Below are 21,256 nucleotides of genomic sequence, written 5' to 3' on the forward strand. Positions count from 1 at the left end.
TAAGTGCAAGGTCCTGAGTTCGATTCCAGCCCCCCCCCCCAAAAAAAAAGAAAAGTATTTATAAAAAGTATTTCTAGGGGGCTGGGGATTTAGCTCAGCAGCATAAGCGCCTGCCTTGCAAGCAGACAGTCGTGAGTTCCATCCCTGCTATCGATAAAAAGGAAAAAGACAAAAAAAAAAAAAAAAGTATTTCTAACTAGTATGAAAGATCATATTATATAACATTATTTTTGAAGATGATATTGTGATTTTAATAGAGCAAAATATTGTATCATGTTATTACTTTGTTATGTCCATTAGAATTTTTTATAAATTGAAGATACATTATGGGATTTTAGTGACCTTTGTTTCCTTAAATCTTTAAGCAGTTTGCTATTTTATTGTCTTAGGAATTAATTCATCTTTTATTAATTGCTAAAAAACTAATATAATATGACCTAAATAAAATTATTAAAGCACCCAGAAGGATGATACAATAATGAATAAATCATATCATACCATCCTTTTTTTATTGTATAGCACATTATGTTACATCAGTTTTCAAGAATGTAAAAAAATCTGGGTACAATAGTCTTCAGTTTTACAAAACAATTGAGAATTCAGTATTCTTCATGTTTTATGCAGAATGTCAGAGCGAAAAAAGTTGACCTGGGAAGTTGTTTCAATTAGAGGAATCAGAAAATGGATGAAGAGAGAACGACAGCACTATGGACATAAATGATCACGGAGCTATTGATTTGTGTAAGCAGCATCTCTGGCTATTGTTTTCAGATGACAGTCTCTTAAAGGAATCTTCTCAAACTCCTCTAAGAATCAGTGAGTGAGCACTATAGCTCTAAGAACAAAAGGAAGTACAATGTTTTCACCCTGTTGGATACGCAGTAAGAATTCATCACTTGATGTTCTTTGCTCAGTATTTGGGAAAGCAAACTACTGCAGTTTTTCATCTTTCAAGTTTATTTGAAACTGTTCATTAAATGGGTATATACTGAAGCCTGGTACATGATGAAGAATATTGGAACAAAAGAGATAATATGAAAATGAAATAACCCATTGGACTGAGCACTATATAGTAGTTGTCATGAAGTATTTGGCAGTTATAAGCTGTAGATTGAATTATTGTTTGTTAAAGATAGCACGTTTTCAATATTATAAGTACTAAAAGAAAACCTCAGAAGTCCTAAAACCTTTTAAGTATATATTTGAAATCTAGACTCAGTATGTAGAAGGTTTCCTGATTTATACATTATAGTTGGTAAATTTTCAATTTCAAACCACCTTGCCCATTTCATGTTTATAATCTTTCAAAACCGTGAGGTAAAGAATTAAGAATTGGGATATCATGCTGTTTTTGAATTTCTGATAAAAATTCTAATAAAGTTATTTTGTATTACCTTTTTTCATTCTGTAAATTACTCATAAATTAATTTAAGTAGTAACTAAAGGTCTGTTGGACCTAGGTGACAAATTATGATGACTGTCTTCTTGGCATACTACAGATTAGAATTAATGCATTAAAATCATAAACAGCTGATGAAATTCTGTTCACTCAGAAAACTCGTAACAGGCATATGCCATGCAAAAGCTCTCTTGCTGAAGACTGTTGAGTATCATCAAATAGACAATACAGAAGATGTAGCAAAGTCATTGTTGTAAAGTTAGGGAAAGGACAAGTCAATGATCACAGTGTGTTAGAAACTACTCTTGTTTTAAAATGTATTGGTCCCAAATTTCCTAAAGAAACCCAGTGCAATACACATTTAGCTAAAATGTATATAGATCCAGGCACAAGAAGTATATACTGGTGCTTCAAGAATGTTATCTTTGTGCTGGGTGCCACCCAACACTGCAGAGGCTGAGACTCATGAGTCCAAACCCAGCCTGGGCTACAAAGTAAGACCTTGTTCACTTGCCCCAGCAAAAAAAAAAAAAAAAAAAAAAAAAAGATGTTAGCTTTTTGCTAAAATATATTGAGTCCAACTAATACTGAAAAATGCTAAATTACATTTTTAACTTTAAGACATCTATTAGGCAGTAATATCCATAGGTCTTAGTACACTGCTTTATATCCTAGTATTTTGCTGCATTCTTCCCCCAAATTTCACAATTAAATTCTGTACTATATAAGTGAGAAGGCAAGAACTAGGAAAGTGGGTAGGATTTTTAATTATTTCTCTCACTTTATTTATTAAAGGGATAAGAAAGGAAATTATCTCAAGAAATTTGGCTCACTTGCTCCCAAAGTGCTTCCAGTTGTTGAGTCTACATGCACTGAGCCTTTTAGCAGCCTCTGAATCTCTCCTTGCTTAGACTTTTCATGTTCTGATTGCACACTGGTGAATATTGCCTTTGACCATCACCTGAAGTAGCCTTTCTAGATAGCTGTAACCTTTGATTTTCAGATTAATTTCATTAAATTAATGAAATTAATGAAACTTCTTCCACAAGAAGTTCATTTTCCTGCTCAGCTTGGTGTGATTAGTGCTTTTTATAGGACTACTTTTCAAAGACATTCATGGAAAAATAACCACCTTGACTTAAATTATTTGGAAGGAATTGTTCATCTTTTCTTCAGAGCAATTCTAAATTGGTTTCTCACATACTTCTCCATATGGTATAATAACTAGTGTACATACAGTTGAGGTTATGTACATTATGGTAACCATGTTTCTAAACTAAAATTTATTCTCATTTAATAAACAGTTGTAAAAGACTTTTCAAGTCACGTTTACTTTTTAAATTTTTTACAGCAGTATAACAAGATCACTTGAAGTAGTTTTAGTAAGTAGGAAAGAATTTTATATTGGGAGTCATCTGAAAACTTAGGGATACAGGTTCACCTTGTCTAGTCTGCTGAATAGCCCTATCAACTTCTCTTTTTAAAAATGAATTTACCAACCCAAAAACATTTCTAAGCAGATTGATGGTTCAGTAAGAGTTTTGTATTGAATTGTATTGATTTAAAACAATGCATGCCTGCCATTTGCACATGTGTGTTTGAATACAAAAATGTTTTCCTTATCATTAGAACATTCAGTTATATAATAATGAGTGTGTTACACTGCACTAATTATACTTAAGTATAGGCCTCACTCCCCACAAGTTCAATGAAATTGTCTTATATGCTATTTTGTTTTCCTGAAATTGCTAAAAATTTTAATTTCTAATTTTTTATACGTATTTGCAGTAATGATTACATCCACCATGGCAAGTTGGTATATTTACATAGTACATCTTGATTCTTTTTAACTCCTGGTCCACTGCTCTTCCCTCAGCTCCATTTCTTGGTACACTCTTCCTTTTGCAAAAGATCTATTTAAGAAATGATTATTTTAAAGTGTCATCTTGTATTTCTGTTAACATAGGAAGTGAATGACAAGATAGGTAAATGAATGCCAAATCACAACATTGCAGCCCCTTTTCAAAGAAACTGCACTAATTCCTTTTAAAACTAGCTTCTGGAAGATCTACTTTGGAAATAAGAAATTTATGGATGCAGACTTCTTTATTTGTTTGTTCATTTCTGTGAGACAGGGTCTTCCTGCATAGTTCAGGTTGACCTAGATTTCACTGTGTAGCCCAGGCTGCATTTGAACTTGTGACAGTCTGATTGCCAGGATAAGAAAGGCTCTTCATCTGACTCGGATGGAATTTATTTGTTTAGTTTTGGTTTTGATTTTAAACAACAAATAATACTTTGCAGCTATAATAAAAGGTGGAGTAGAAATAACCCAAAGATGCTCTAATAACTATATTTCATTCTTCTGTTTCAGTAAAGCATTTGTTAAGCTCTATTTACATGTCAAATATCAAATTACCAATATGGTTTTGACTAAGTTCATTCTCAAGAACTAAAAGATTGACAGTGGTATAGTCAGGGAAAAAAATAAGTTTTGTAAGAGGTCCTTAAAAGCCTTAACTAGATGGATGTATTAACAGTTTTAAAGACAATTATGAAAGTTTCTCTGTTATGAGTTATAAAATGCAGGCTTATTTTTGTTCCACTAAGAAAGAAAAATATCCCCACTTCTGAAACATGTCATTAAAAATATGTACAAATGAAAAAAACAGTGTGTTTCTGTGATACCTCCCCATTACCTGAAAACAAGTCAAGGTTTGGGTAGTAGAGGGAAATAGGAGAAAGGAGATTAAGTGGCTTAGTATTTGTGAATATTAAGACTGGGACCCACAAATAATCTTAAACTTGTTAGGGCTTCCATTTCTTTGAAAATAGAAATTCTAAAAATTACTGACTGAGCGTGTGGTGTCAGGTAATGTCTGAAGTGAATGTTTCTGTTGACTTCAGTCCCACATTAGGCATATCAGATAAGTTGACATTATGTGTATCTGTTTTCCTATGGCAAAACAATTTATTTTTGTTTCTCCTTAAGTGTTCCATAATTAAGGATAATTAACTCTGAATCTCTTAAATGGAGCTATACAGTGACATGAGACTGTGCATTTTTACTATTTTGCAGAAAGATGCTTATGAAAATTCCAGATCTTAGGTTTTGGAAGAGAATTGTAACATTAAAATATATTTTCTTCTCTAAAATGATTTAATCATGATAACAGAATGGATTAATCCATTGGCTTTCCAATTTAATAAAGATGACACTAAATTACCAAAGATGTGACTGTAATGCATATAAATGTACATATTGTATTTGTATGGAATACATGGATACATTGTTTTGCTTTTGCATATTATAGCCTGAAGCTAGCATTATACTTCCTTAACTATCTTTATTTTTATTTTTTTTTTTAGTATACTGATATTTCCACTTAATGAAGGACAAAAGATGAAGAAAGAAAAGCAAAATGTTCACTGAGAATTGTATCTGCTTGCTACTCCGGACCTATGAGTATTAAGGAATACTTTGCTTCTACTTAGAAGTTGCTCATCTCTGTGGTCAAACTGTTTGGAGTTTTCTACCTTTTATCTTTTGTTTGGCAGAAGAAATCCTGGTCAGGATGTAACATCTTTATCTAGTTGCTATGGAAGGTGGTAAACTGTCACTGATTTATTGAAGTTACATATTACTCATCTAGAGAAAATCATTCTTCACAGTGAACAGAAAGCAAGCCCTTGTGAGCACTTCTATTGAACATGACTCATGGAGAAGAGCTTGGCTCTGATGTACATCAGGATTCTATTGTTTTAACTTACTTAGAAGGATTACTAATGCATCAAGCAGCAGGGGGATCAGGTACTGCCATTGACAAAAAGTCTGCTGGGCACAATGAAGAAGATCAGAACTTTAAAATTTCAGGCAGTACATTTCCCACCTGTCAAAGTAATGGGCCAGTTCTCAGTACACATACATACCAGGGATCTGGCATGCTGCATCTCAAAAAAGCCAGGCTGTTGCAGTCTTCTGAGGACTGGAATGCAGCAAAGCGAAAGAGGCTGTCGGATTCCATCGTAAACTTAAATGTAAAGAAGGAAGCTTTGCTGGCTGGCATGGTTGACAATGTGCCTAAAGGCAAACAGGATAGCACATTACTGGCCTCTTTGCTTCAGTCATTCAGCTCTAGGCTTCAGACTGTTGCTCTGTCACAGCAAATTAGGCAGAGCCTCAAGGAGCAAGGATATGCCCTCAGCCACGATTCTTTAAAGGTAGAGAAAGACTTAAGGTGCTATGGTGTTGCATCAAGTCACTTAAAAACTTTGTTGAAGAAAAATAAAGCTAAAGATCAAAAGCCTGATACAAGCCTTCCTGATGTAACTAAAAACCTCATTAGAGATAGGTTTGTAGAGTCACCTCAGTGTGTTGGACAAAGTGGAGCAAAAGTTATGAGTGAACCCTTGTCCTGTGCTGCAAGATTACAGGCTGTTGCAAGCATGGTGGAAAAAAGAGCTAGTCCTGCCACCTCACCTAAACCTAGTGTTGCTTGTAGCCAGTTAGCACTACTCCTTTCCAGTGAAGCCCATCTGCAGCAGTATTCTCGGGAACATGCTTTAAAGTCGCAAAATGCAAATCAAGCAGCGAGTGAAAGACTTGCTGCTATGGCCAGATTACAAGAAAATGGCCAGAAGGATGTGGGCAGTTTTCAGCTATCAAAAGGAATGTTGGGCCATCTTAATGGTCAGGCCAGAACATCATCAGGCAAAGTAATCAGTAGCAGAAATAGTGCTGCAGCATTTCAGAACCCAATGGGCATTGTTCCTTCTTCCCCCAAAAATTCAGCCTACAAGAACTCACTGGAAAGAAACAGTATAAAACAAGCTACTAGTAATAGTTTGCTTTTACACCTTCTTAAAAGCCAGACCACACCTAAGCCAATGAATGGGCATAATGAGAATGAGAGAGGAAGTATTTTTGAGGATAGTAGTACACCTACAACTATCGATGAATATTCAGATAACAATCCCAGTTTCACAGATGACAGCAGTGGTGATGAAAGTTCTTATTCCAACTGTGTTCCCATAGACTTGTCTTGCAAACACCGGACAGAGAAACCTGAATGTGACCAACCTGTTTCTCTTGATAACTTAACTCAGTCCTTGCTGAACACTTGGGATCCAAAAGTCCCAGATGTAGATATCAAAGAAGAGCAAGATACCTCAAAGAATTCTAAGCTAAATTCACATCAGAAAGTGACACTTCTTCAGTTGCTACTTGGCCATAAGAATGAAGAAAATGGAGAAAAAAACACCAGCCCTCAGGGAACGCACAGTGATGTGACAAAGTTCAATACACAGACTTATACAAGGACTTCTGTAATAGAAAGCCCCAGTACCAATAGGACTACTCCAGTCAGCACTCCACCATTACTTACATCGACCAAAGCAGAGTCTCCCATCAATCTTTCTCAGCATTCTATGGTCATCAAATGGAATTCCCCACCATATGCCTGTAGTACTCAATCTGAAAAGCTAACAAACCCTGCATCTAACCACTTGATGGACCTTACAAAACACAAAGAATTACAAGGAGAGAAAACAACCCAAAATGAAGGTGTACAAACTTCTACAACTTTTAGTGCCAGTAAACTGTTACAAAATTTGGCGCAATGTGGAATGCAGTCTTCAGTATCAGTGGAAGAGCAGAGACCTAGCAAGCAGTTGCTAAGTGTAAACACAGATAAACATATAGGTATGATTGATAGATTAAATAGTCCTCTGCTTACAAATAAAACAAATGCAGTTGAAGAAAATAAAGCATTCAGTGGTCAGCCAGCAGGTCCTGAACCAGAATTTTCTGGTTCTGAAATAGAAAATCTGCTAGAAAGACGCACGGTCCTCCAGTTGCTCCTGGGAAATTCCAACAAAGGCAAGAGTGAAAAGAGAGAAAAAATAACTTCAAGGGATGAAAGTACTCAGGAACATACAGAAAGACCATTAAGTGAACAAATACTGATGGTGAAAATAAAATCTGAGCCTTGTGATGACTTACATATTCACAATACAGATTTGCATCTGAGCCATGATGCCAAGAGCAGCCCGTTCTTTGGGATGGCTCCCTCCTTGCAGAGAAGCACGCCTGCCTTACCAGTGTCTGAAGACCTTAAATCAGAGCCCGCTTCACCTCAGGATTTTTCTTTCTCCAAGAATGGTCTGTTAAGTAGATTGCTGAGACAGAATCAAGAGGGTTATCTGACAGATGATCCAGATAAGAGTCACAGAAATAGTGAACTGACACCTCTAGAATCAAAGAATCTTTGTATGGTCCCTAAGAAAAGAAAGCTTTATACGGAATCATTAGAAAATTCCTTTAAAAAGATGAAAAGCAACATTGTTGAAGCTGCAAATAATCACAGTACTCCAGAAGTACTGTATGGGTCCTTGCTTAACCAGGAAGAGCTGAAATTTAGCAGAAATGATCTTGAGTTCAGGTATCCTGCTGGTCATGGTTCAGTCAGTGAAAGTGAACATAGAGGTTGGGCCAGAGAGAGCAAAAGCTTCAACGTTCTGAAACAGTTGCTTCTTTCAGAAAATTGTGTGCGAGATTTGTCCCCACACAAGAGTAATAACTCTGTTGTTGAAAATAAAAAGAAAGGACACAAGAATAATGTGACTAACAGTAAGCCTGACTTCACCATGTCTTCATTAAATGGACTAATGTATGGTTCCACACAGACAAACAGTTCCATGGATAATAGGACATTTTCATACCCAGGAGTGGTAAAGACTCCTGTGAGCCCACCTTTCCCTGAGCACATGGGCTGTTCTAGACCAGAACCTGGGCTATTGAATGGCTGTTCCATGCCCAGTGAGAAGGGACCCATCAAGTGGGTCATCACAGATGTGGATAAGAATGAATATGAAAAAGACTCCCCAAGACTGACCAAAACTAACCCGATACTGTATTACATGCTCCAGAAAGGAGGCAATGCTGTACCCAGTAAAGAATCACAGGACAAGGACATTTGGAGGGAGTCTTCATCTGCTGAAAGTGTCTCACAGGTCGCAGTCAAAGAAGAGTTACTTCCTGCTGCAGAAACTAAAGCTTCTTTCTTTAATTTAAGAAGCCCTTACAATAGCCATATGGGAAATAATACTTCTTGCCCACACCGTGCAAATGGAGAAGCTTATGGACCTATGGGGAACGTGCTAACGATTAAAAAAGAATCAGAATAAAATGTACCTGCCATCCAGCTTTTACTCTTTTTAAAACTAATTAGTATGAACTTGAGATCTGTATAAATAAGAGCATGATTTGAGAAAAGCATGATATAATTGAAACTTTTCATTTTGAAAATATTGGTTACTGGTGATGTTTAAATATGCATACTAATTTTTGCTTAACATTAGATGTCATGAGGAAGCTCTTGAAATAGCAATTGGTTGTTTAACACTGCTGTATGCATCATATAACAACTATGAGTAGCCTATGAATGAAATTCTTTTATGATCATAAATAAGAGGCATACATTAAAATATAAAACTCCATCCACAGTGGATTAATGCATTTTGCCACCTTTATTAGAGTACTTTCTTTTGCATTTCAGAAGTTAGCCCTCATTAACATGTTTTTAAAGTTCAAACTATTAACTCCATAAAAAATTATCAAATTAAAAAATACATCTCATCCAATTAAAAATAAGTTAGTAAAAACATTTTTCACTTTTGCTAAAAATGAATATTTATTTTTAACTATTGGAAGGGGTTTTGTGGTTCCCCATGTTTCTGCCCCACCCCAGGCCTTTTCAATATACATTTCTTTAAACCTTGTACTTTTTAGTAAAACTTGATTATAATCAAGGGAAGTTTGATAGATCTTTAAAAAAAAGGGCAGATTTCAATTTTTGTATTTTAACTACTTTACTAAATACCCCTCCTTTTACAGAATTAGGAAAGTTAACACATCTTCAGGTGGTTTCCTGAATAGTTGACTATTTAAGAAATTGTTTTTAATATAAACAAAATGGCTTTTCTTTGGACAGTTTTTCACCATCTCTTTGTAAAATTAATTCTCACCATTCCTGTGGTACCTGTGAGTCTTATGACCAGAATTTCTTAAAGCTGGACTCAGACCACCTGCATTAGAATCATCTGGAACACTTATTTTAAAATGCAGATTTCTAGGCAGCATCTCAGATCTACAGAACAAGGATCTCTGCTAAGTGGACCTGGGAATCTTCCGTCTGCATCTTAACATGTTTCTTAGGTGTTTCTTCTGCACACTGATGTTTGAGAACCATTGCTGGTGACTTTCTCAGATCATGGACTGTCAAGAGAATGTTTGATGTCTATATTTTCCCCAGTACAGCCACACATCAACTAAAATTTGCAATACGGTAGTTCCTTATATTGCCGTTATGTTTTTGGAAATCAGGTTCAGAATACTTTTTATGACTAAAAATTGGGTGGAGGGGACAACTTTCATATCTGGCTCAACATCTCAGGAAAATCTGTGATTATTTGTTCTAATAAGTAACATCTACTTAATTAGCCTTAGAGCTGGAATAACAGGGCCACTTACCAAACTCAGGTGATTCCAGGATGGTTTGGAAACTTCTCCTGAATACATCCTTATCGTCTATTGAAACCATTGTCCTAAGAACAATGCTAACAGATTAAAACATTTAGTTCAAACTGAAGAAAGGGACTGAACTCAGATTGACTAAAGAAAAGTGTACAGAGGCACGTATCCATGAGGGAATGTACACAACTCCATTGGATTAATTCTTTTCAAATAATGCTTAAAAGTAAACATCAATAGGGTCTTGGAAAAACTTCATATGTTAATACCAGATGGCATTTAAACAAGTCTATTTTTAAATTCAGTTTTTACAGTCCACAATTCACTCACCAGATTATTTTTGTTTTCAGTTGTAAGCCAGGTTAACAACTGATCTATCAAAAAATTATTGTGTAATAAACTTAATTAGAAGGCAATTAATTTGAAGTTGCTCTACTTGAAGTTGTTTCTAAGGTTTTTATATTAAAAATTGACATTGTTTACTAATATGTAAAACCCTAAATGTTTATTTTTTTTCTCAAAATGATTTGTAAATAGTTACTGGATATATTATATAATTACAAGAGCAAATATGCTACAATACAAGGAGGTGAAGGCTCATGCTTCTTCTGACATGAAAATTCCATTGGCCAGTGAATATCCTGTACTCTGTGTCCATAGTGTGACAATCTTATTGTCTACATTATATAAATAAGCATTCACAGGTCCTTTTTCTTGATCATTGTAAAAGACCTAGAGCCTTAGAAAGAAAGAAATGTTGTTCTTCTCCCTTGTTCAAGGGGACACTATGTTTACCAGGGAGTGACATTTTGGTTAGGGAAGAGAACATCCAGAGCCAGCACTGTTATTGTTTGGGTATTACTTTTTTATTTTTTTGGTTGTTTTTTGTTTGTTTGTTTTTGTTGTTAAAAAATGAATGGAAATCAATGATAGATAAATGAATTTGACCACAAAGAATGCTGTTCTTTAGAGAATGTCCCCAGGTTTGAGTTTAGCGTGATTTTAAGGAAGGGCAGTGAGAAGGGGCATACATCCACAAATTCACTTTCTTTATGCATCTGTAGATACAAGGGTACACGTATACACATTCTCAAGGACTATTTTAGCTATCTAGACAATTTCTTTCTAATCATTTGTGAAAGGGTACTACAGCTCTCATTGACATCTGTAAGGTAATATTACCTGTTTATTCTCTGTCGCATCTTACAGGAGAGTAAACTGGTGAGAGTATATATTTTATATATATATATATATGATATGTATATATATATATAGACTTGTTACATGAAGATGTTAAAACTGGTTTTTAAAGGTGATGTAAATAGTGATTTCCTTAATGAAAAATACATATTTTGTATTGTTCTACTGCAACAGAAAAGCCTTTTAATCTCTTTGGTTCCTGTATATTCCATGTATAAGTGTAAATATAATCAGACAGGTTTAAAAATTGTGCATGTATGTATACAGTTGCAAGTCTGGACAAATGTGTAGAATAAACCTTTTATTTAAGTTGTGATTACTTGCTGCATGAAAAGTGCATGGGGGACCCTGTGCATCTGTGCATTTGGCAAAATGTCTTAACAAGTCAGATCTGATGTTCATCCCAACATGACAGTATTCCATTTCTGGACATGACTTCTGTGGCTTAAGCTTTGTTAAAGAATGTGCTTTAAATCCAAGGGTCTTAATTTTTTAATCTAATCAATTACTTTTCAACATAGAAGAGTTCACACAAGTACTTTCATGAATTTTTAAATCCCACTGGCAACATAACATAATTCACCATGAGTATTCCTGTATTAGCAAATACTGGAATACAGACTCATTACCTTTCAAGGTAAGAATTCAGAGGTTTACACAACCAGTTTTGATGCAATCTACTCAATAATATACTTTGTCATTTTTGTTAGAAATTTAATTTCTTCATGTGATGTCATGAAACTGTACATACTACAGTGTGAGTTTTTTTGTTTTTTTTTTTTAATCTTTTAGTGTTTTCTTCCTGCAGTGAATTTGAATAAATGAGAAGAAATGCATTGTCTCTGATATGATATGAGTGTTATTTTGTGGGCTTTCTCTCGTTTTTAGGGTTTCCATAAACTTAAAAGTCCTAGTTTATGAAAATGGCAATAGGATTTCAAAGGTGTTTTGCCCTTCTCAAAAAATAAAAAAGTGGTTAGCTTGTTGTTGCATTTATAAACAAGGTAATTAAAAGCATAGCCTCAAAAGACAGTCAACCCACAGTTTCCATTCCATTATTTAGTGTGTAACTTAATAGTCACTCTTGGTGTTATAAACTAGAAAATACTATTTTAACTGGAAAAGAATTTGTACACCAAACTAAAAATAAAGTTGATCATATATATAATATATGTGATTTTGTTAGAGAAGTTGTCCAGTGTTTACTGAATTATTAAACATGAGAAAGTCATCTAATCATTTTCTAAAAGTGAATATATGTGTGTCTGAACACACATACGTATGTGGGAAACATTATATATAGGTTGTCAGTTAAAAATAAGTAGTATGCCTATATAACAATAGGGAATAAAAAGACTGCATACCTCTGATCTGATGACTTGGAAGTTTATATATATTTGTAGACATACTAATGATAATTTAAGAGGAATTTTTCTAAAGGTGAATTCCACTTCCTGGAAAACTTAAAACAGATCTACTGTAATTATGCAGTTTGTCTTTAACAGAGTCAAGTCTAAAAAACATCCAAGTAGGTTGGGAGAATAGTCACAAGGGCTTGGGTTCCATCGCTAGCACAGTCAGTTAATCAATATTCAGAACAACACCCCTCCTTTGTATATCACTGAGTGATTACTCCTTATAGTATACATAAATACTACCAGCTGAATGAGAGGTAAATGACTCAAGTATATGGTGAAAAAGCATGGCAAGGCTGTTAAGTAATAAATTGCTGGAGGATTTTTCACAGTGGCACCAGTTCGCAATTGTTGATTAAGAAGCAGTGACTTCAATACGGAATGTTTTGAGTATCCAGTACAATTATAACTACTCGTGCTACACAAATTTCTGTTTAATCTTGCTAATAGAGTATCACCAACAAAAATGATCCTAAAATTTCCTGCTACTGGAAACACTAAACTGGGATCTATTTGGTTACAGAAAATAGGGCTTAAATATTCATCATTAAGTCTGCAGTGTTTTTTGTTTATTTCATAAAGTTTAAAGATAAATACTACTTCGCCTTGTAAGGGTTGGTTCAGGAATCTATTTGCATCATTTAGCATTAGTACCCTAGTTCTCTTAAGTGGCTGGTATAGTAATCAAAATGTTTCAAGATATCATCTTCATAGGTAAGTTTAAGACCTCTGCTCTAGAAACTAAAGTTTATGCCCCGTTCAGTTTGTAGCAAAATAATTTGAGATAAAATCTGATAAATTCTCCCAGTTTTCATGCCCTTTTATGCATGTCTATAAGTAAATACATAAAACTTTCTGGTAATATCCAAAACAGTACACACTTAGAACAGAATTCTTAAGACATTCTAAATGGCCTTTCTGGTTTTTTATTGATACAGTGACCAAAATAGTCACGTATCAATAAAAAGGGGAATAACATCCATTAAAGGCATTTAGAGTGGCATGATTTAAATACAGATAAAAACAGGCTTCAGTCCAGTCATCAGATGACTATTTTCCCTGTATGCTGTAAACTTCATTAGCATATGTACCAAATTGGACAAAAACCTACGGTGCTTTTGAACTCTTTCTCTCGTGTTCCTGGGATTGAAGTACCTTTGCATGCAGCTACATCCCCTTCTGCTTTTTAAAGCAGCAGCATGGTAAGTTTCTTAGACTGAGTGTAAACTTGTAATCCTCCTGCCTCAGCCTCCCAGAGTTCTGGGAGTACAGGTATGTGCCTCTTTGTTCTGTTCTGATCATTTTTGCTTACTTACGATAATCAGGTGTGTTAAAATGTAACATTTTACAACCATCTGGACATGTATTTTTGGAAACGTGAACAGCACTACAAAGTCTAGCCACAGTATGGGTACATTGCTTGAGATGACATTTTCCCTTACCTAGTTGATATGGCAGTTCAAGGATAACAGTGGAGAGCTTTTCTTAGAGTTAGAAAATTGTATTTCTCTAGAGGCTGAACAGTTGCCTCTGGCAGCCATCGTAGGAGCTCTTTCCATAAGCAAACTGAATTTCTTCTAAGAGTTTAGCACCCCATGGAGTGCACCAGCCATGCTTGCTATATATTGTGGTTATGTTCTACCTCCCAATTTTGTCCCTAGCCTGGTCTTATGAATCATGTTTTTGTTTTCTGCTTAGAGCTGCACCTTTGAGTATGTAGAACTATTTAGGTGGCTTTCCCCTTCATAACAGTAAAAATAAATTCTAGTGCTAACTTCAACCATTTTCTCAAGTTCTAAACTGCTTTCGCCCTTCAGTTAGCATTCTTTGGGGGAAGAGGAATAACATCCATTGAAGGAATTTAGAGTGATTTAAATACAGATAAAAACAGGCTTCAGTTCAGTCATCAGATAACTAAAGGGGTAACACCAATGGGATAAATAAAGTAACACTGTGATCAGTAAGTCACAGATTTTTAAGGCCTTCATCCCTTTTTCCTAATTGCTTTCCTATTAAACATTTTTGCCTTTGGATTTGCCATCTGCTCTGATAACATCACATTCCACTTCTTATCAACTGTGCCTTTTTTTTTTTTTTTTCTCATTGTCTTGTGTTGAACCCAGGAACTTGTGCATTCTAGGAGAGTGATGTATCACCTCCAGCCCTTAAAATGCTTCTTTAAAATTATGAGTAGTTGTTAGGGACATTTGCTCTTTTCTTGCTTTTCTAAAGGTAGTTAGGAACAATACGGAAAATTTCTATTCCTCCCACTCCAAAAACATACTTGGTTTTTATCTCCTGAGTCTGAAATAAAGACTTGCTAAAATCTATGGATAGTCTGATAAGTGTGTAGACAATTTTGGAGTTTAATGTACTCAAAATTATCTGCCCTTACACAAAATTTCACCTCCATAATCAAATCCACTAATATCTCACTTTTCTTAGTTCTATGCTAATAAATATAACCATGATAATCTTTCTAACATGAAATACATAGTGGGGGCCCTTCATCCCTTTGGGACTGACAACAGGAATATTTGTGTCCTTTCACGAAGTGAGGTCCACTTGCCAAAGAATAGACAATCTTGAAGAAGAAACTCCCTGCTATAATTTGCTCTAGAAATGGCTGTTTAAGGAAAACAGTGATGCTTAAGAGTAAGTTCTGACTCTATATAGTGTTCTGCTGGAAGATCTATAACAAGAACATTACAATCTAGAAATAAAAGACCTCCTGCATTGACAACTAGTAGACCCGAGTCAGAAACAAAGCAAGCCCTAATACTACTACTGTCTACACTAGGCAAGGTACTGAAACTTGAACTCTGCTTTTCACAACCCAGTTCTTCCAGTCCTTTTCACAATGCTAATTTTGTGTCTCATAACATGTTCTTTTGCCTATAACTCTGTGCTCTGCCTTTAACTCCCTCTTGTTTCTGAAAATGTCTTTGGTAATACAATTTCTGTGTTCACATGACTCCATCCTTTATTTCACAATTATTCTGATTAGCCAATTGCCCTATTTACCCATTGTTTTCTACCACGTGTGAGCTACCTTACCAACCTGTTAATATTTGAATTTCAAATTGTATCAGTCTTGAATTCAATATGCTATATATTCTTTTTTCTTCAATTTGGTCCTCCTCCCAGATGTGAAATCCAATTCATTTCTAAAAAGGTTGGTACTCAACAGATTTCCCTATGGTAGCCATGGCTGTATATTCATTGAAGATTTTCTTAATTTGTAGCTTGCAGCCAATCCCCTGCATCTTTACTGAGAACTTTACTATGTCTCCTCTCTATCACTGTTCCAATATCAACCTGACCCGCCTTCTTCCTATGTCTCTCCTTAAGCAGTTGTAATAGTTATTGGTGCCAGAGTAAGAATTCTAAAATACAAACCTGTCAAGTCCGCCTAAAGTGCTCTGGTGACCTTTTAATGCACATTCAAATATCTTTAGGACCTAGCAGAGTAACAGAATATATAAAACTTTCTGTGGAAAACAGTAGAAATGGTCAATCTACCTTTAATAGAAGGGCTAGGATATTCTAACCAATTTAAAAAGAGAAAAGAAAAACCACTGTGCTGGGGAAAAAAAAAAAAAAAAAAAACTAATGAAGACTACAGGTGTCTAGTGTGAGTCCAGGTGGTTAATTTCATGTTCTCCAAAGTCTTCTGACTCTGCCTCCATTTTCACATTTTCAAGTCATCCTCACACCTTGTAATCCCTCTAACAAGCTTCTGCCCATGATGCCAGAAACACTGAAATAAGAACCTTTGCAAACGCAATGTTCCTGAGCATATCTGCCTATTTGGCATTGGTGCCTACAGTCACACTACATTATCTTTTCATTCCTGTCTCCATTCTTAGCCTAATAAATTTCTATTCACTGTTAAGATATAGAAGATACCGTCTTTTCTAAGACACATCCGAAAATGAAGGAATTTGTGATATCTTCTTAAAAATCAAAAGGCTGAGTCTGGAAAGGAAGCAAGATAACTTATAAGGTAAGGACCCATTCATTTCCTGGAGGCAATGTCAAACCTTGGCTGACACTTGTAGTTTAGGGCTTCTGATCTATCTGGGCCAGCCAGATGGTTTCTCTTTTCCTTCTCGAATCTGCAGAAATGCATATCTCTGCAAATTTTGATAAGAGAAGCTGGTTCTTAAAAGAGTAGGAACTTTGAAAATGTTGCTGATAAAGATCAGTTACCTGCTACACCACACCTTGCTACAAAACAACAAAAACTTCTTAAAAGCTGTCAGCCCTATCATCACCATTGTGAGATAAATCTGTTACCAGAATTTGTGATCTTCTGAAGATTTATCTTGACTATGCCTTATTCCATACAGCTATATTCTCTCATGCTATTAACAGTCAAAAATGCCCACAGTATACTGTATTCTCCTAGTGATCATGGTACAACACTTGATGCTACGACACTCACAAGCATACAAGCTGAAATTAGCATTAGACTGCCTTAGATGCCCAAAGCAATAAATCTGGATTGCTGTTGGTGTGGAAATGCAAGAAACCAGTGCCATACACTAATTGACCTGTGTGAGTGTGCATTCATAGGGGACTTTGAAGATAGTAGCTTATCTATTATGATCAAATTCTCATATTTTTGTGACTCAGTACATTTTAATAAAGGCTTATTGATGTAAAAGTAGAATCTCAGGTTGACAATTTCTTTTTATTCTAATATAAAATTAATATGCTAAATATTTTTTAGATATTTTATCTTCCCTTGTGAAAGAAATGTGTTAGCTATGCCTAATCTTCAAGTGAAGAAATAAGGTCTTAATTGATATTGCCTTTGTTGTATTCTAAATATTTCCAAATGTCACTGATAAATGTAGAACATATTCAAGATGCAGAGCAGTTCACAAGAGGGATGTAATATAGTCTGCTTTCCCTGTTTAAGTAATATAAATAAACTCAACTTATGATTTCTACCCAATATAATGCTGTGGGGAAAGAAGAGTTGGGTGTCTGTAGCTTCAAGGCTGACATTCTCAAATAAAACAGACATTTATTTTCAAGTGAACATTTATGTAATTAAGAGGGCTTGTAAAGACAGGTAGGTATATTTGGAAGGAAGATAGACAAGTTCATAGCGTTCCTAACTTTAGTAAGGATGCTGGGGCCCTCTCTAAATTGTAACTTTCCTATAAGCTCTTTTCTTGCTTGAGGCACCCCACTTTTTTCTGATCTTATCGGTACAATCATACTCTTGATTCTTACATCCAAGATAATGACTTTACTATGAGCATGCATATTTAAAATCAAACTTCCTTACAATGTATCTTCATCATTGGACAGCGGTAGGGACTTCCAGAGTTATGCTATGAAACCATGGACATGGCAGCAGAAAGCCCTCAGTGTTATGGTTTGATCTGTAATATACCCAAAGACAACTGTGACCTTTTTGGCATTCTCACGACTTGTTGAAAGCTTCAATAGATGGGGCCTGGTGGAAGGTCTTCAAATCATTAAAACTGTGCCCTCGAATGGGATATTAGGACCCTGGGTCTTTCCCTTTTCTCTTTCCAGCCATGAAGTGAACAGTTTGCTCTGCCACATACTCACTCCATGATTTGCCACCATCAGGTCAAACTGAAATCTCTGAAACCGTGAGCCAAATTAACTGTTTACTCTTTATAAGTTGGTTGTCTTTGATGTTTTTTATAGTGATAGAGAGCTGACTGTATTTGTCACTTCTTACTCCCTACTGTGTTATCTTTCTGTCACTGTGACGAAATAATTGAGCTGAATCAACCTAAATGAGCAAAGGCATAATTTGGCTCACAGTTTCAGAAGTCTCAGTCCATCGTTGATGCAGTCATTCTTAGGTCCGTGATGAGACAGAAAATCACAGTAGTAAGAAGGTAGCAGCAGAAACTACTTACTCAGGACTGTTAGTAAGAAAAGAATGCACTTTTATAACAATCCCCTTCCCTCAAATTCATTAAACTATGAATTCATAAATAAATTAACACACTGATGGTGTAATGCATAAGGTCTGAATACAGCTGCACTGTAGATCAAGCCTTAGACACATGAGCTCTTGTGAGGCTTTTGAGAAATGATATTATCATCTAAAACACTTGGCAGTAATACATCTCCCTACACCAAACAGCAACCCCAAAATAACGTCAACAAAGTATCTTATATTTTACACAAGTTTAATTATTTGCAAATTATTTTGTTCTCAGAGCCTATCTCAAGATTTCTGAGCCAGTGCTCTAGAGCTGGGGACATAGTGTCTTGCTTCACTGAGGGACACTGTAACTTTATATAAAAAAGGGACTAGGTAGAGAAACTAGCATTTTGTTTTTTCAGCATCCTCAGTGGGGATACCTCACCCTCCGAGTGAGCTGGAGTTAAGACAGTGTGATCCAAGTCCTCCTCCTGCCTGTCATACCTAGAGTAGACTGTCAGTCCTCAGAGTGAGGCTGGGTAGAAAAGAAGCCCTCAATGGAACTCTCAGTGGAACTCACTTGGAATTTAGCTTCTGTAAAATGCAGCTTCCTGGGGAAGAAAGATGTTGGTAGCCTACACATTACAAGGAGATGTTGTTACCCTTAATTAGAGCTGGGGAGAGAGCCTTATCTTGGCTACAGCCAACCTGAATGAAGCTCCATTATACTAATCTGATTAGGAGGAGGAGGAGGAACAGGTCATGGCACCAATGCCAGTGGCTGTTACTCCTCTTACCATGATTTAATAATTCTTATGTTTCTTTACTTGCTCTATACATTTAGGAAAATTTTCAGTTTTCTTCCTTTCCACTGCCATTCCAGAAGTGAATCTCTCCTACTTCTCCTATGTCTAATCTCCAGATAACCTGCCTAAGCAACATTGTGATGTGGCATTTCTATCCTACGATGGCATACTATTGCCTTGAGGACTAAATCACACTTTACTTTTAAAGAGCATTCTTTCTCCACTCTATTAGCTATAAGTTATCTAATGTTTCTGTTTCTTCCATCCAAGAATTTCATTTCAAGCTCTTAACTCTGTATGCCCGTCCAATTCACCAAATCAACTCTCATAGCAATAACTTGCCACCATCTACACATTCACTTGATAGTAAATGGCTGTTAGCAATTAGCTGAATGAAAATACCCTCTAGGCATTTTTTTAAAGTTACACAGAAAAAATAAGCAGTAAGTATCCCTCCAATGAATCCTCCAGTTTGCTATATATTAACATCTCAATTAGTGTGATACATTTATTAGAATTAATGAAAATATTAATATATTATTAGCTAAAGCCCACATTTTACATTGGGATACACTCTTTGTCTTATGTATTCTATCAATTTTCATGAATTATGATATGTAGTAACCATTATATGAGTATATAGAGTTACTTTACTTATCTAAAAGTCCCCAGTGCTCCACCCATCCCCCATTTTTTTCTCATCAGAAGCCCATCCAAACACTGGTCCCTGTGCAGGCACCATGGTTTTGCATTTTCCAGAATGTCCTAGTGTTGGGATCCATCAGTATGTAGCTTTTTCAGTGTTTCTCTTTCTCTTAGTGCTGTTAAGATGCTCCATGTCTTTTGTGGCTTGATAGCACTGTTCTTTAAAGTGGTGAATAACAATCCATCTATGAGATATATCACAATTTAGTTATCCATTAGCTTATGGAAAGACATCTTGGTTGCTTGCAAGTTTTGGCAATTATGAATAAAGTGTCCATAAACGTTAGCATGCAGATTTTTGTGTGTGAATATAGTCCCCCTTTAATTTGTATTTTGATATTTTTTTCAGAGATCAGAGACTTAACTTCTGATAACATAAATTTCTCAACACATCAGAATACCATATAAGCACGTGTTCATGTCATAGGTTTGCTTAGTCATGATTTCAAGCTCATCAATTTCTTTGGATGTGATAATCAGGATAGGCTATATTATTTTTCAATATCACATAATCCCAAGGACTGAGAACACACAAATTTATTTCATATTTTAATACCTGTTCATCTTGATTTGGCAGGGACTCTATTCCTCTTCATCTTCACTCTGGGTCCGAGAAAGTGAAGCCTCCACTTTGAAAATGTCACTGATTATCAGGGCAGAGGGAAAAGAATATGGGGAATTGAGAACTGACTTGTGAAAGACTATTTTCCCAGTGTGCTAATCTATGCAACAGTCTGCATCACTTATAGGGAATGGGAAGTGTGATTGTATGCATAATCTAGAAGAAAAAGAATCAGAAATATTGATGAGCATCCACAAGTATTATCTTCTTTTAATATTTGACATTCTAGAACATGATACAATGGTTTTTAATCAGTAATTTAATTTGATTCTATTTTAATGCTTCCTTTGCTTATTCAGACTATATAGAATAGGCTAGAAATTATAATTATCAAACTTTAAGGACTCAAACAATGTTAAGTAATTCAAAGTAAAAAGGTTTCTTTACAAGATAAGCTGTATAGTCCTACTGAAAGGAAGATGAGAAGGAAGCAGAGAGAGTCCCTGGCTAACCCTGTAGGACTCGAAATGACCAAGGTGGAGTTCCTTTCATCTCATTCTGTATAAGAACTGTACTTCTGGTGCAGTATGGCTCTATAGCCATGTGTATGTTTATCGATTTTCCTTTTCAGTTTGCTTGATTAATATATTTCTTTATAAAATTGGATATTCCACTAGAAACTAAACACATCCTACAACAAATTTCAACTCAGATGG

At 35.5% G+C, this 21,256-nt stretch overlaps 1 protein-coding gene across 3 annotated transcripts in view; it reads left to right on the forward strand.

Annotated features, from left to right (window-relative positions):
• Nrip1 (nuclear receptor interacting protein 1) overlaps window positions 1-11,965 on the forward strand; it is a 77,262-nt gene extending 65,297 nt beyond the window's left edge. For 2 of the 3 annotated variants that reach the window (XM_005003428.4, XM_063224730.1), the window contains 2 exons: window positions 625-741; window positions 4,769-11,965. In XM_005003428.4, the coding sequence (XP_005003485.1) occupies window positions 5,111-8,584 (3,474 nt within the window). In that variant the 5' untranslated portion in view covers window positions 625-741; window positions 4,769-5,110 and the 3' untranslated portion in view covers window positions 8,585-11,965. The remainder of the gene's footprint in view (window positions 1-624; window positions 742-4,768) is intronic. The other variant, XM_003469325.5, reaches the window with a different exon arrangement.
• The last annotated feature ends 9,291 nt before the right edge of the window (window positions 11,966-21,256 follow it).

This window comes from Cavia porcellus, unplaced genomic scaffold (genome assembly GCF_034190915.1).
Source record: "Cavia porcellus strain 051 isolate PalLab524CR breed Dunkin Hartley unplaced genomic scaffold, mCavPor4.1 scaffold_15, whole genome shotgun sequence".
Classification (NCBI taxonomy): Eukaryota; Metazoa; Chordata; class Mammalia; order Rodentia; family Caviidae; genus Cavia; species Cavia porcellus.